The sequence below is a fragment of the Planococcus citri genome, chromosome 3, assembly GCF_950023065.1.
Source record: "Planococcus citri chromosome 3, ihPlaCitr1.1, whole genome shotgun sequence".
In the NCBI taxonomy this organism is placed as follows: Eukaryota; Metazoa; Arthropoda; class Insecta; order Hemiptera; family Pseudococcidae; genus Planococcus; species Planococcus citri.
In genome coordinates, this window is record NC_088679.1 from 48,173,881 (window position 1) to 48,190,982 (window position 17,102).

Consider the following 17,102-nt stretch of genomic DNA (forward strand, 5'->3'; position numbering starts at 1 on the left):
GACGTCATTTTCTAAGAATAAAGTCATTACAGCTCGGAAATGAAAAATGATAGATAACATTTATTACGATTATGAAATACCTAATGAAAAGTACCTCAATATGGTTGAATTAAAATGAGTAATAATAACCAACACTGGCAATGCGTAAAATTGACTAGAATAATTTAATAAATTGAAAATAATTTCATTCGAAGTGTCCGCACAAACCAAGTCCAAGATCTATGTTGTAACAAGTTGCTTGTGATGACACTTGTCGGTGACGAATGAAAACAGTATTATTTTAGCATGATTGAATTTAGTTTCGATAAGCCTACAAGGTTAAAATTGTGTCTTGGTACTTGGTTTGAAAGAACACCTTACGTCAACGTTTTTAACAGGCAAGAAAAAAATGTCATGTATAAAAAAAAACAAAAAAAAACTGAGCATTCGTTTAAAAGGTGAAGCTTAGGTCATATACCGCAAACTGGGGTTGAAAGAACAATGAAGTCCTGTTTTCATTCTATTACAATGGAATGTTGTTTCTCGTTTCGTTACTGAAAGCAGAATTCTTCAACTCGACTCAAAAAATCGGCCGCTCAATTGCAAAGCAAAGCTTCCTTTGAGAAAAGATGAGAACTTGACGTCTGAAAGATTCGTTTTTCAGACAAAATAAAAACGATCTCTTCAAGTTCATTCAGGTTTTTTTTGGCAATATAATTTCAAACCTCATTTTTTTCTTTTTGTCTTTACATCAGAATCTGATGGTTTTCTTGATCTCGTTCTGTTCTTCCAACCCAGTACGTGACGCTCTAATTTAAAAAATTCAGATATGACTTTTAAAAAAATGATAAAGCACATGTACATCAGTATAAAAAATTGACAAAATAAAAACTGGTAATAGAATGATTCATCACGATTACGCAACAACGTAACAGCTGTACAAAATTTGAAATCCAATAACGAAAAAATATTGAATTAAGTCGCAGCCCAATACCCAGTCGACCAAAGAATCGCGAATGTGCTGCTATTAATCAACAATGACGCTTTTGAAGAGACATTTCCAGGTTTATAGCGATTAATGAGGCTTCGATAACCACGTCCTACGGTAGCGAGACACGTTCGACCGTCAACTTTGACTGGTAACGCCAATATCGAGCATACTTCTTCTTGAAAAGGTCGAAACACTGTAATCGGTCGCATTGATTCACGCTCAGCGACCACAATACAACCCCAAGTTGTACCGATATAGATTTCATTCTCCATTACACAAATACTAGTTACCTAAAATACAAAATTACCATGTTTTTCAAATAAAAATGGAAACTAATACAAGTATTTTCGCACGAGAAGAATATTACTTGGCATCGGCCGGGACTAAGATGCTCTTCGATACTAATAGACTTGATACTTTCCGAGCAGGGTGCTAATTTTGAGCAATCTAATTTATTCAAAATGGTTCTCGATTGCGGTTCCCATTCGTATACGACGCATCCTGTGTAAATTAAATTATCACATATGTTAGCGAATTGGCGTAAAGCGAAATACAAAGGAATGCTTAAACATTTAATCAACCTGGATATATATACGACCACACGGCCGGATGACGTGAGTGGTATAATATTGGCGAATGAGACGATACCAATTGTAGTACTTCAACATTTGGCAACGGTGTTTCAAAATGGTTGATGATGTCGTGACCTACTACGGAATTTTCATGCATCGTAAATATAGATATTGTGCCGTTGCTCTCACCGCACCATAATTCACAAACACTGGATTAAAATGACGTATGTATTAGGATTACAATTACGTTGACGGTAACGATGACTCATATTCAGGTGTAAATTTCAAAAACACTTACGAATTCGGTTTGCCGGTTTCATCAGCTTTATAGAGCACCGTAAGCGTGTATAAAATAGTTGTACTGCCTAATTCAGTCATCACAAAACTACCTTCAGCCATGGTACTGGTTGATGGTAGCGTATCGCTTCTCACTAAAAATATACGACCATTGGTCAAAGCAACGGCTACTCGATTTAAATGTGGAAGATAGGCCAGCTTGCAAACGCTACCAATATCGTTAGTATCCAAACTTAAAGCGTAACTAAAAATATGACTGCAATCTATCACACTGCAAGGCAAACAAAACATACGAATTAATTCAACTTTAAATGATATTTCAACCAGATATTAATTCTTCAATTGAAATACGTACGAATATGCGTGTATTTGCCCACGTACGTCTCCTATCCAAACATATTTTTCATCAACCACTGCCATTGCAGTAGGGCATTCGGGTAAATTGAGCGACGAATACTGCAACCAGTTTTTATCATTGTTCAATAACTGATCGGCTCTTAAATTCGAACATCCGAGCCATACTTCGCCACCATATTTGTTTTCGTTCGTATATTCGCCTGCTGTAGAAATATTAAAGAGATGAATAATAATTCTAGTTAGAGAACCATTCGTAAAAACCTAATCAAGGTGGTAATTATTTACCATTCGCGACCGTTGAACTAAGAGGAACTGCTAAAGATGTAATAATGGGCGATGAATGATCCAACGATACGACATCGTACAAATGAGTGAATTCCGGCGCCGAAGCTATCGATACTATTTGACTGGCAGACGGTCGTTCCGATGGAGATTGTGCCCAGCAAATTACCATCAAATCAAGCATATAACTAGGATACAATGTTTCCTGAAATTGGATATGTTTATCAAATTGACAAAAAATGTACTCAATCCGATTAAATATCTGCAATATTTCGTATTACTTTTCGAGTTAACGATGGACGTCCTCCTTCTAAAATACATTCTTTCACTGATTCGTGATTTTCAAACGGTTGATGTAGCGTTAGCAATTCGTAAATGAACATTCCAAACGAGAAACAATCCACCTAACGAAAAGAAAAAAATGCTTTGAATTAGGCAGGCACTTCATAAATAGGTATCTCATCAATATTATGTGATTGCAATATTAACCGGAAATACCGCATTATTATTTGCACGTTTCGAGTTACATACGTATTAAGAGCTAAATCAGCTATATGAAATCGTACGGAAATAAAGGCAAATAAATTCTAAAATGGAACAGTACACGGAAAAAAAATTATGGATAATTTTTACTATTTCATACAGTAACAGGATCCCATTCAAAAATATTGTGATTTTTACTATGAGATTAGTAAATTTTACTACGAGATTAGTAAATTTTACTACGAAGAGTAATAAATTTTACGTAATTCTAGGTAAAATGTATTTTTTTGACTGAGTAAAAATCACTATTATTTTTGAATGGGATCCGGTTACTATACTGAAATAGTAATTTTTATTAATTTTTTTTCCGTGTAGGTAATAGGTATGGTATGGTTGGTATCTAGGCACAAAGTAGCTAGACATGTTAATTAACCTTAGAAGATGAGTTTCACCTTTGAAAGAGTTGTACGACATGAGGGGGGGGGGGTGCTCCAAAATGTTTAAAAACTACGAAAAATAATTATCCAATTCAAATTGAAATAAATAATCTGATCGTACTTGAGAAATGAAAGACTAGGTAGGTCGCCTAGACATCAAAACAACTGATGAAAATTTCAGTATTTCAAGTCATGAACTGAATATACATTAAACATTGATATTTTTCATCTCTTGATGAAATTCCACCATTATTTTTACATTGAGATGAATTTTACTACATAATAAGATAAACAGCGTTCCCCTTTCAGTAATCTAGTTTGATACTCAAGGTTTTCAATATCTTTATCACATCAGAAATTCAAAAGATTACAGCGCTTTTTGAGTGAAATGTGTCGACTCCGTCAGTAAGATAGTACGACCTTGAAATACATTGCCAATTTGTTTGAAAACTATTTGGAATACTCAAAATTCAAAAGTTTAATCAAGTTTTTCTTAAGCGACACCGAGGCCAACTTGCACAAAGTTATGAAAGTTAGAACTTCGAAAATTGAAAAGCGAAGGATAATAGGTCACAATATTGCATCATCACCACTTTTCAGTGGATGACTCATAACTGTAATATGGGTCACCCATATCACATAATTCGAATCAAAAATAGAATTAGATGCTCCAATTACATTCAACTTTTTTTCAGCTAATTAATTTTTTCAGAACTTTCTTGAATAGAAATTTTTGAAAACGTTGAAAGTACATGCAATGGCATAAATATTCTTAACTGGATATTAAAAGTGAGGTGACGGTGACACGCCTATTTTTACAATTATTTGAAGTCATCGAGATCGAACATAAACTCGTTTTTTGAATTAAACCCCTCATTCTCTACTCCCTGGTCATCCAATTTTCAACATGGGAAGGGAGCATCGAAATATTATATCCAAAAATAAATTTGTGATGAATAAATACCAAATACCAAAAAATTACGAGTCCTGCTCTCTAACCTCTCTGAGGATTAAAATGGAAATGGTGGTTTTCCGACGCCTATTTCCTCGTTCGAATGAATGCGTAAATACGTACATAAATAAATAATAGATGCAAATTGCACCGAAATGCGCAGTTACCTTCTCAGTATATTCTTCTTCGCCGTTATATTTCATAATTTCTGGAGCCATGAAGCCTTCAGTACCGCCAAATCCTTTAGTACCAGAAGGAAGCGTTAATCTACTTATACCTAAGGAAAAGAAATTCAGAATACATTTCAATAAAAAAAGAATGATTCATCAGCGTATGTTTTTCTACTCAACGTTTTTCAACTCACCATAGTCGGCAAGTTTAATATGAACTTTGGGTAATTCTTCCGAATGATAAAACGGTGGAGGAATACACCACACTAATACATTCTCACTTTTTAAATCTCTATAAATAATATGCTGTTGATGGAGATATTCTAAAGCTTTGGCTGCCTGAAAATGTTAATTTATGAGCAAATTGATTGTACACGAGATACAAGTAATTTAGCGACTCCAACTTACTTGAAGTATAATGGCTTGTAAAGTGAACGCATCAAATCTAGCACCAGATCGTCTATAATTTTTCAAAGTCTGATCTAAAGCTCCACAAGGTGCCAGATCCAAAACTAGAGCTAATGGTTTGGTACACACGCCGATCAAAGGGACGATATTGATATGTTGCAGATTTAAAAGAATATTTAGCTCTTGTCTGGCAGTGCAATACGCTTTGCAGGCGTATTGCAAAGGATCGCGATCCCATTTATTTTGAGCGCCCTGAAAAAAATTTTTTACAAACGTCAAATCGAATTTCGAATCATTTTACACTACTATATTCTATCATTTTATACTTACTTTATATGCCATGAGCGCCGATGGATTAGCATTCGTTCCCGGTTGAACTGGTTGTAACATTTTCATTGCTACATTGATTACGTCATTAGTTCCTCTAATTTTATATGTGCCTTTGAACACAAATCCGAAGGCACCGCGACCAAGCAGTTTACCACGAGATATGTGCTGAGGTCGGATCAAACATTTCTCACCAAGATCCAAGAATAACTAAATATCAAACAATCCAATAGAGTACCTAATTTCAAAAAAGAGTAATTAGCGTAGATGGCAAAAATTTACCGTATCCGGAGCAACTTGGGCAAGGGAGATATCGCCATGTGTAGGACATGTCACACATTTACGATTATATGAAGCTAATATACATTCCTCTATCAACCAGCTATAACTTCCTGACTTTTTATCATCATCATCGTGTGTTTTAGTTTCCGGATATCCTTCCACAGAGGTTTTACAACTGTACAAAATTGTTATTCAGTATTATTTGTCATCTTCGACTTTGAATATTTTTCAAATTTTCTAACAAACCTCGAAGAAGGGCTTTCCCCTCCAACACCACTATCGCCATCTGAAGTACAACTTTCTTGCGATTTACGAATTCGGCGTATTCGATCATCAAATTCTTGAGCATTTGTATTCTATCAGATGAATTAGTTTAGATAAAAATCATTATAGAAACGTTTGAAAGTTTATACAAAAAATTAAAATTTTCCGTACCTGATTTTCAGACGTTTTATTCGACAAGCATTGTTGCCAGCTGGGATTTTTGCAATCATCGATATCGTTTTGGAATGATCCTCCATCTTCTGAAGAACTCGAGATACATCTAGGACACGGTACCAGCCGCGTAATCAAGAATTTACCTTCGGACGTATGAACGAACCGCGTACCTGATAGAATACAAAATAGTTCAATAACACATAAATGTTTCTCAACAACTAAAAAAAAAAACAAGAAAATAGTGATACTTATTAAAAAATTTACTCTCATGTAAGCCCACTTACCCAAAGTAGGATACCAATCTTCCAGAAGTACATCAATATGGTCTACTGTAAGAGCCAACAGTTGAGTAGAATATTCTGGCGATGGGTCAAGTACAATAGCCTGATATCCAATATTTTCGTCTTTCTGAAGAACTGGACGTTTGATAACTATATTATCTAATGGCAAAAAGATCTCTAACAAAGAAGCATTTTTCAAATCAATGTCGCACCATACGTTCTCTTGTTTGATGAAAATCCTGTAATTGAAATTTAACTCGCATAAAATTCTATGTTACACAAAGTACCATGTTATTTGAACTGACCAAATCATACCTCTGCTCTTTGTAATTAATAGGCGAAGTTCGAACATTAGGTAATACTTCTTTTACTCGAAAAATCACTATATCCGCATACCGAAGCTCCATACCAGTTTGCCATAATACCCATTCTACTTTCACATCCAAAAGTTTGAGTAATTGGTTGTCTTGCATTACCTAATTAATAAGACAATATTTACAAAAAACAAACATTTATTGCGATCAGTTCGATGAAAAATTACCTCTTTCGGAATTATGAAGAAACATCTAACGATTTCTATAATAGAATCATCTCCCAAAATTCGTGTAATTAATCGAGACCAAAAACCGGACGGAAAGTATGTCATGATTAATAATCTTCTTATTGAAGCTTCTGGATCAGATCGATTAGTCATTTCAGCCAACATATTACTTGACGTCGCATCTTTGTCAAAGCTTCCACCTTGAATAAATAATTAATTTTCTTATGATTCACTCAAAATGTGTACAAAAAATTTCGTTTTCTTGAAAAATAATTATTGCGTTTTGTTTGTTTATTGAAGAATAATCATTTTTCGCCACATGAACCAGAATATTTATCAACTAACCTGGCGAATTATGATGAAACGTACTTCCGGACAGTGTTACCAAATTACTAGTTGATGCCTTCTTGCTTCTAATAGCCCAATTTCTGGATCTCAGTGGAATCTAAATGCAAGAAAAAAATCATTTAAAAATTTAAATCCACACAAGATCGAAAAATAGTGTCAAAAGACATATTTCAATTCCAATTCTGACCATCTAATTGTAAGGTATGTTTTCTTCCAACATGAACACAAGACTCGGAGCAAAATTTCCATAACTTTTCTTTACAACTACTTTTGTCAGAGGGAAGATAAGATATTTACCCGAACAGATGTAGTACGAACACTCAATGTTTCTTCTTCGGACGGCAATAACGATGGAATTAATAACGTTCTATTATCCCACGTGAGAGCTACTTCAAATTTATTTAATAAATTGACGATATACTCTTGAGCATCGGTCAAATTTAAATTAGTTGATTTGAAAATGTGCTTTAGATCGTCCAACTTCATAATACCTAAGAAAAAATTAATCTTGTTTAGTCCGTCGTTTCAACAGTAATAATAAAAATACAACAAAAACACAAACCAGTTCGGGCAAAAGGATTGATTTCACGGATTGTAACTACATGAGCCAACATATCACATAACCATTGGGGGTCCAAGAAATATAATTCTTTCAGCGTCGCATCGTCGTAATGTAACAGTACTCCTACAGAAACAGACAATAATAAACATTAATAATTTTCCATTGCGAATCGGTAATCCCATCTACCCAATTGTTCATAAAAAATCACAATACCATTTTCATGTAAAAACAAAGTAGCTTGATGTAGTTCAGCCCAATCTCTGAAGGAACGTTGGAATTTAGTCATCATTTCGTTTGAAACCACCGTTTTGTATTCTTGAACATTTAGCACAGGATCATGTCCTCTTTGACGACGCTCAGCGGCAACATGGCTCACTACATCTTCCAAAGCAAGATATGAAGCTGGTACTTTTTGTTCCAGTAATAATTCTTTACTTCCTACATTGATAGAATGAATTAGAAACAGTGAGCTAAATTTAAATTCGCAAAAAGATGAACTATTACCTGGCAAGCGCAGACTGAAGACAGTATCGTAGATGAGATTACACAGTAGCTTAATATTATGGCGAGTTTTGCAGCTAACTTCAATAGTATCCAGTACACGAGGCAGACCGCATTTTTCAGCATCCACGATATTCACAAACCTGCAACAAGAATTTTTAATTTCAACGATTCTTCATCTAAAAGACTAAAACAAGTAGACAAAAAAAGTATACCAACTTTTCACGAATCAGCTGTTGTAAATCTTCGGATCGAGTAGCAGGAAATTGTTCTCTCATCAAATCATAGTGTGTGCCGATAATCAAAACAGGTGAGTTCGGAGCTCTAGCCTAAATAAGTATATGTAATGAGGCGGATTTCATTGATTTTAAATTGAAGTGCATGTGTATAGTAAAAATAACCTGTATGTTGATGAGCCAATGAAAAATCTCCAAAATACCTTTCTGACCATCGGGGATACGCCACACTACTAAGTACAGACTACGTTTTGATAAAAAGTACTGATGAGTAGCGTAGTATTCGCGCTGTCCTCCAAAATCCCAAGTTCTAAAAATCAGTTTCGAATTAGAAGCGGATTTTAAACTTCAAAATTATGTTACATATTATGAATTGAACATACCTAAACATAACAGGCCCATGAGAAGAATGATTTCGGACTTTCTTTTCATAAACCCAATCGGCAATATCCACGCCAACGGTAGACATATTGGTTCCTTTTGATGTTTTCACGTTGATATTCTTGTTGCCCATTCGTTTAGCCCAATGCTGAAAGATGAGATTATTTGCGTCAGAAAATTTTCGGAATTAAACATCTCGATTTATATTTAACACGCAAGAAGCTACCTCGACAGGTTTCTTTTTATAAGATCCACTTCCTTCTTGTCGAAGTTGGTCTAGAAGCGATGTTTTGCCTATACCCTGAACACCAACGATCATCAATTTCATTCTGGCATACGGTCGAGCATCTTCTAGAATAGATTTCAAGTATCCGACGACATCCATCGTCTTATACTTATTCGAGTCAATCATGGATCTCAGGGGTTCTTGGAGATTACATCCTCGAGTATTTAAATTCCATAACCTCGACAACAAACCCATCTGAGGCGGAAGCTCGGTGATATCTAGAAACGAAATGAAAATAAGTCACACAAAATTCAAAAGGGTTCAATCAAAAAAGAGAACAGATTACTTTACCTATATTTCCGCTAATATTTAATACTGATAGATTTCCAAGTTCGTGAATATTCGAAGGTATCTCTCTCAAATGATTATTGCTCAGATCTAACATACTTACATTAGGAAACATCAATCTAGTTTTCACAGACGTAGGATTGTTTGTTAAAGCACTTGATGCGTTTATACCCTCCTGCAACGAGAAACGAGAATTTAATTCATCACGTACTATTCGACAAATTGAGGTTGCTTTTAAATTATAAAATGAGATACCCAGTCATCTAGATCATCTCGCGAATCGTGTAAATTAGAATACAATCCATCATCATCGGTTGAAAATTGTATTCTAGTGATGGAGTTATCGGCCAATACCAGAGTTCTGAGATTCTCTAACCTTAAATGTCTACGATGTGTACAAACACTATTCAAAACCGAAGAACGTAACGTCTGTCTACGACCTGGAAAATAACACACAGAATTTCATCTTTATTGAGAGAAATCAATTGCGACATTTTAAGAAGTAAAAAAGATCGTCTTTTCACCTGATAATAATTTATTAACGGTCATCTTAAACCCGGATTCTTGATGATAGCATGAAATAAACGCTTGTTCCGTTGGATCTAAATTATCATCGTGAACCTGAGGCAAGCTTGGCCAAACACAGATCTTATTATGGCTTAAATCTAGTTGTTTTAATGAACTTGGATACGAAGTGATATAACTCATTGTACGTAAACTGTGAACATGTTGATACAAATTAGAGCAGAGTTCTTTCCTGAACGAAAGATTCAAACGTGTACAAAAAGTCTACCTATTATACGCCATGTTCAATCTAGTCAAGTTGACTGCCAAGCATGACAATACTACTGGTATAGCAGTGAACTGATTATGAGCTAAATTCAACGATGATAACTGAGAACAATTTGCACTGTTTTCATGCTCTTCTACGTGTAAAATTTGTTCGCTGATTTCTACAGTTTCGGACCATTCGTTGTGATGTTGCAACTCGAGCAATCTACATACAACGCAAAGATATTTGTAATTGTAAGTGAAAGTATATGTAGAACCAGACAGTTGAAACACTAGTCGAAAATTTACAACTTACTGTACGCTTTTCCATTTACAAGAATTTTCAGACATTGCGTTCGTTAAAGCATCTGAAGCGGAATCAGTGCTATGGCCAGAATCAATGGAGCAAATACTTTTACGACTCGCGCTAATTTCCTAAATAATAAATGAACGGCAATAAAATAATGTACTCGAATACAAATAAAATCAGCTAGTTTAATTACTTGTACTTACTTCGATGGAAGGCGCTGGTAGTTCTCTCAATAAATTAAACGCTGCATTAAGTTCTTTCAGCTTAGGAGCTCTCCATAATTGAAACGGTAACTCTTGCAATTTATTATTGGAAACGTCTAGCGTTACTAATAAAGGCAGACGGAACACTTCCTCTGGTATTTCTTCCAAACGATTATCCTATGAATAAAATTAATAACTTTAAACTATGGTTGCGTAATCGAAAAAGGTGTACAGCAAAAAAGGGGTTTGAACGTTTTTTAGAACAGACTTTCAGAGAAGTGAGAACCAATCAAAAATTTATTTCAAACGATTCAGGAAATTCGAAATTCTGCGAAAATTTTGTAAAAAGTCATTCACCTGTAAATACAATTCTTCAAGGAACGGAGCTGAATACCCTTTTTCTCGTGTGAAGGTAACTCTGGAGCGGCGTTTGTTTGAAGGAGAGCATTCTTCTTCAAAATCTTGTGACGTTGGTAACTTTTTGATTTTATTTTGTGCTAAATTTAAATACCTACCAAAGAGCACACAAAATCCAATTATTTATATGTACATCTATGTATGACAATTAAAACAATACAAGCAATATTTCATTACCTTAAACTTTGTAGTTGAAAAATCACAGGAGGAATAGAAGTCAACGCATTATTGGACACATCAAGTCTAGTGATGGCATACAAAACGATTTGTTGACTTTTCGGATTTAATTTCAATTTTGGATTAATATGCAAAGCGGCATCAACCTAATAAACCGAATGATTCTATCACATCTTCAATAACACATAGATTAAGATCAAAATGCAAACGCTTACCAGCCACTGAGGTTTTATACGAGGCAACTGACACTGATATGCATTGTGCCAATTTATCATAACGGGAGTATAGGCGAACATATTACTATAAGTGAAATTGGTCAATGCTCCGAAATTAGCGTGCATTTTTTCATTCATTGCTTTTTTATTAATTTTATGCTCCGGATCGGTGTACGCCTGTGAATTTTATTTTGAAAATTAATAACTTATTACTAAAAAATCGATGATACGATAGATATAGTAAGAAATGTAAATACTTTGATAGAGAGCAGTTTCGTAATTAATATATCATCTCCGTTTTGAATAGCAACGAATAACGCTTTGGCTTCGTCATCTCTAGCTTCATTTTTCAATAATAACTCCACCATAGAAACGTCTCTATTTTCGCAAGCAACTACCAACGCTGTAGTGGTTTGATTACGAGTTGACGAACTAGAACGACTACCAGCATTTTGACGAGAAGATTCTGCAGCGCAGCCCTGCATTACAATTTAAATAAATTAATACCTCTTCAAAAAATATTGGCTCGGTCAAAGCAATTGAAACTTACATTATCCACAGAATAAATGCTCAAATTCGGATTAGCTCCAGCTAACAGTAGAAGTGATACAATTTCAACGTGTTTTTGACGAACAGCAGCATGCAAAGCAGTTTCACTATGATGGTTGCAATAATCGTCGACATTCCAAGGAGATACAAATCTTTCGTTGATGTCGTTCGTATTAGAAGCGTTATTTAATCCTAAATTTAAACGTGACATTATCGATTGAATACCATCAGAAATTCGTCTTCTGGTAGGACTAGGTAGTTCGACATTTTTATTGGTATCATCAGTTTCATTCTCATTCTCACATGACTGAAACGATAAAATTTAAATACGTAAGTGAATATAATTTTCAAATTATAGCATAAGTACAGATTATGAACAGTTTCACCTTTATCCGTATTGCTCTAACTTTATACTTTAGTATAGCGTCAACCATTTTGTAATTGCCTAATAGAGAAGCAATGTACAGAACATTTTGCCCAGTAACATCTTTCATATTGACATCAAACGGCAGCTCGTACTCCCAATCGCCAATTCTACAAAAGTCTAATGTTATTTTTTGGTCCATACGCAAGATTATTTTCAAAAAATCACACCAACCTGTATTTACAATACATCTGCTTAGGATACTGATATTTGAGCAAGATTTCCATTACATTCATGTGACCGTTGATACAAGCTGCATGAATGGGTAACCACTTTTCAACAGTACATTGCTGAACGAGCTCCGGAAATTTCTATTCAAAATTAGGTAGGCATACAGTTAGATTCATCAAAACATTTTTCAACTTACTATGTAAGATTTACCTTTAGTAAGATATCCACAACATCGATCCATCCTTTGAAACAGGATATATACAGTGGAGAATATCTAGTCACCGGATGTATACGACCATCGGCGTCGTTGTCGATCAAAAGTTTAACGATATCTTTATTACCCATTTCACAAGCTCTGTAATCACACCGTGAATTAAATATTGAACATATAATTCACTCCTGATTAAAAAATAAATTCACATACACAAAAAGCAAAGTATTTGACCCATTGGGAGCCATATTAATAATAGGTTCAGCTTCATCGCCAAGTTCTGCTATCAAAGATTTGAGTAATTGAACGTCTCCTATGAGTACAGCATCACGTAAAGCTACATGAGCAGTGTGTCGAGACTGCTCCCAGGCATCTGAAAAATTTAATAACAATAATACGAATGAATATTTCATATACGATGGCAAAAATATAGATAAATCAAACTCATTAATTTTAGAGAAAGAGCATAGTCCGGTTGTTCCTTATGGTCCAAGACCTCTATGATGAAATTTTTAGATTGTCAAATCACTTCTAATCCCTTCAAAGTAAATGAAATTGCAATTTCAGTTGAAAATTTCCTATTTTGGGTTTGGGCTAGTTTCAAAATCCAAGCATGAAGCCAAATCGCCTACTTTACCCGGCTATGCTCTTTCAACCTTTCAAAATCAATGAAATATGAGTTGTATAAGTTATGTTATAAGCCAAGTCTAGGAGTACCTATATTAAAGGAATTCCTCTAAAGCAGGATTATGTAATAGTGCAAGCTTTAATGATTTTTATAAAAATAAATATTTCTATTAAAGCAGAATTACTCATCAGGGAAGTGTAACGAACACAATATTACACCAGTGGTGTTGAAAAAGTATTGAAAAAGGTCAACAACAGGCAGTAAAACTACCTACCTACGCATTACACTTATAAGTATTCTACAGCCTAAGTAACCTTGATAATGAAACATGATATGAATGGGGGGGGTTTTCTTTTTTTTCAATGTACATTTGCATATTTTTCAAAAATAGGGAACATAATCTGATTTACATAATTTGTGAGATTTAATTTTCATTCATTATCTCAATTTTTTGGAAACTTGAAACATTCAAATCATTAGCCAAGACCTTCGTAAGTATGCACCAGATAATTATTGCCGAAAAAAGAACTAGAATACAACTTAAGCATTTCCCAATACACCATTATATCCATTCAATTGCTACAGTTACTATTTATGAAATTAAAACTTGATCCTCTATGATCAAACACTATACCATGTGTTAGATAGGTTAGTATAATTTGTATGCATTAGAAAGGAAAAGGAAAATGTACTAAGTAAATAAAACCTGAAACCTCCGTACCGTCGTAATAATTGTCAACGAAATAGTTGCATACGTCGTACCCTAATTCAATACACTCTTCTCTAGGTGCTGAAGCCAGCCGGAAAATCCTTTTGATCATTTTTTTTTTTTAATATAAAAAGAGTAACAAAAACTTAAAGTAATGATTTGCTTGAGGTATTTGGATTCGATTTCATTTGTAATTAAACTAACGCAATATCTGAAATGTTTAACATATTTCATTTAAAAAATTTTAAACTAAATCACATGGAAAAATTATCGTTAGAATAAACGTCTGTAACGACAAAAAAAAATTGTCGAATCATTTACATTTCATAAAACGTGTTTCACGCTTTATTAATATAGTTGTAAAAATTATTCTTACGTAAGACTGAAACTAATTTATAACTGCATATTGCCGTATGTGATGAATAGCTAACATTTCACACATTATTAATGCTACCCAAACTAGTTCATTTCCACATCATTCGCAAACACAATCACTAAATTTTAGAGCACCATGTGTAATCAAGGTAGATAACCTCAACAAATTTAACGATAAACAATTCGTTTAAATTATTCCATTATATAGAAAAAATATTCATCTTTTTCAGTTAAATTTTTATAACACTACCGAGATTTGACAATTTCGCGAAAATTCATCACCATAACAGGTAATTTTTTAAAAATAGGATTCAGATATAGGCATTTGAACACTTTAAAACACTAATTAAATTTCAATCACAGTGTTGACTATATAACGACTAAAGGAAAAAAAATGGAAAACAAATTAACATCATAACTTGTTCAACGAAGAATATTTAGTTGAGTATACCGCGTGAAAAATACACACACTCGCGCGGAGAAAGTAAACCAGTATAACAAGTGGCGATAATTGTTCTATGCAACTATTGAAATCTAGCTGATTTAATGGTTATAAAAAAATCCAACGATGATCGAATCGATAATCTATTAGTAATCTAATCTTTATCAAGTCCTAATCAAATTTGAAAATGTTAAGAAAGCCGTATTTATTGTCTGATCTAATATCAAGGTTAATCAGAAACTATATCTTATGAGAACTCGATATTATTGAAGCGTAACCGCAAGATAGGTGTATAATTTCAAATGAAATTAAGCATTACTCTGTGCCCTGTGCCCGTGTCTGTAATCTGTACACTCTTTTCGTCAAATTGAAAACAGAAAACATGTCCTACTGCACAGTGCACATTTGATTTTACACTTCACACTTGCATAGTACGATATTATTAGAATAAAAATGAACATACCAGCGGCTTCTTTCAACAGCTGTGCGCATTTGATGTGTTCCCCATTTTCGGCGATATCGTACGCGGTTAAACCGGCTATGTCTTTTGTAATTAAATTTGCTTTATACGATAGCAATAATTTTACGTTGTTTAGGAATCCATACTCAGCACATATATGTAGTGGAGTCTGTACACAACAAAATCATCTCATAATTATTTCATTCGATACAACAAAAAAACCTCAACATGAACATGAAACGAAAAATACATACTTTAGCTTCACCTCTAGTACCACAAGCAATGTTTGGATTGGCTGTGGAAAAATAAGCACAGCGTGTTAATCAAACGAATATTTAAATCTATAATGCAGAAGGAGAAACATACCTCCAGACTGTAACAATACTCTTAAACATTTTGAATTTTCTGTAGTTGCTGCAGCATGTAACGGAGTACGTCCCCAAGCGTCTTGACTATTGATATATGCCAGCTGTTCGCCTCTTAGTAAATCTTCCAGCAGTTCAGCATTATCCCACAATGCCGCCTTTGCAAAAATACACCATAATTTTCATTCAAATCAGGCAATATGTAGATTAGAATAGATACGTAGCTACGATGTTATATAATTTCAACCCACTCATTCACAGGTTTACACTACACATATGTTTAATGAGGTCAACAACAAATTATTTACTCGTGATCTATTGTAAGACGAAAAATGGCTCACCTGGTGAAGAAGTCTGCCTGGAAAATCCTCTTCTTCCTGTTCACCAAAGGAGTCTTGATAATCCATGCTACAACATGTTAATTATGTGGAAAATACTGGTGGTTGAGTAAAACGTTCTCAACGTAGTTATCACAAAATTAATACCACATGGGTCTGGGTTGTGAATGAATTCCACAAATTTGAAAAAATAAGCATAAGGTTAATACTGATCCGGTAAATTGAGTGAATTGTATAAAAATTAAAGTGAAAAACACATCGTAGTTGAGTATTGATAACTTTTTGAATTTTTAAATTTTTGATAAGAAAAGAAAATAAGAACATGTGAACAACGAGAAAACTGGATCGCGTAATTGTGGCGATTCGACACAACTGCTATTGGAGTTGCGTACTTCATTTCTGCAGGAACGTACAATCAATCCATATTCCATAATGACCATCTTTCTCTTTTATTAAATTTAGCTTACATTATTTAAACAGAGATAGACCTACGAAAAAATGAAACTTGAGTTTGACGCCTTTAACCTTTAACTGCTCAGATTTTTACAGCCAACTTTCCACTAGTTTTTAGCTCACCTCGTTTCAACATTATTCATTTTCATATTTTTCATTCAGTTCAATTCAATTGCTTCAACTTGAGTTATAAGTCGAGCTTTTATAGCTTTGAAATTTCAGTTTTTAATTTGAAATTGAAAGAACATGGAACCAAAACCAAACTAATTAAAACCGCACATACCATAATGTTTTTGAACATAAAACTAAATGTTAAAAGTGTTAAAACACATAAACCAAAAACTTCATCTTTTGAATCGGTCTTGTCTCCTATCTTCAATTGGTTCTATTTGAGTCAACTTCGAATCTTGAAGTTTGCAGTTGACTTGGAGACCTTGGAGTAAGAAACTAGCTTTCAGTTTACAGCTTTTGACTTGGCCAACCTT

At 34.1% G+C, this 17,102-nt stretch overlaps 1 protein-coding gene across 3 annotated transcripts; it reads right to left on the minus strand.

The window, feature by feature from the left end:
- Nucleotides 1-40: 40 nt before the first annotated feature.
- On the minus strand, nt 41-16,469 carry Lrrk (Leucine-rich repeat kinase). Of its 3 annotated transcripts, XM_065358720.1 has the most exons (45): nt 16,168-16,469; nt 15,828-15,984; nt 15,716-15,756; nt 15,465-15,630; nt 13,061-13,220; nt 12,847-12,991; nt 12,640-12,776; nt 12,428-12,575; nt 12,043-12,348; nt 11,750-11,971; nt 11,493-11,669; nt 11,278-11,423; nt 11,041-11,194; nt 10,684-10,860; nt 10,487-10,605; nt 10,193-10,396; nt 9,924-10,117; nt 9,655-9,839; nt 9,403-9,574; nt 9,052-9,329; nt 8,828-8,973; nt 8,610-8,754; nt 8,428-8,537; nt 8,212-8,351; nt 7,921-8,145; nt 7,708-7,830; nt 7,443-7,636; nt 7,143-7,242; nt 6,798-6,997; nt 6,572-6,732; nt 6,260-6,495; nt 5,973-6,145; nt 5,784-5,893; nt 5,538-5,712; nt 5,259-5,465; nt 4,929-5,180; nt 4,715-4,859; nt 4,518-4,627; nt 2,760-2,882; nt 2,482-2,683; nt 2,195-2,399; nt 1,841-2,110; nt 1,552-1,751; nt 1,338-1,471; nt 41-1,260 (listed from the first exon to the last, which is right to left on the minus strand). In XM_065358720.1, the coding sequence occupies exons 1-45, from the start codon at nt 16,231-16,233 to the stop codon at nt 955-957; spliced, it is 7,746 nt and encodes a 2,581-aa protein (XP_065214792.1). In that variant the 5' UTR covers nt 16,234-16,469; the 3' UTR covers nt 41-954. The 3 variants fall into 3 exon arrangements, with proteins under 3 accessions (XP_065214792.1, XP_065214794.1, XP_065214793.1); XM_065358722.1 differs by lacking the exons at nt 15,716-15,756; nt 15,828-15,984; nt 16,168-16,469 and adding an exon at nt 14,197-14,395 and having other exon boundaries at nt 15,465-15,598; XM_065358721.1 differs by lacking the exons at nt 15,465-15,630; nt 15,716-15,756; nt 15,828-15,984; nt 16,168-16,469 and adding exons at nt 14,197-14,395; nt 14,561-15,063.
- Nucleotides 16,470-17,102: the final 633 nt, after the last annotated feature.

Bases quoted from the DNA above. Each gene is read 5' to 3' on its own strand.
- Lrrk (XM_065358720.1), bottom strand. From the start codon at position 16,233: ATGGATTATCAAGACTCCTTTGGTGAACAGGAAGAAGAGGATTTTCCA. The intron at 13,221-15,464 runs GTATGTTCATTT...TAAATTTTTCAG, and splicing joins GCTGTTGAAAGAAGCCGCTG to ATGCCTGGGAGCAGTCTCGA. The intron at 8,755-8,827 runs GTATGTTCAATT...ACTGATTTTTAG, and splicing joins CATGGGCCTGTTATGTTTAG to AACTTGGGATTTTGGAGGAC.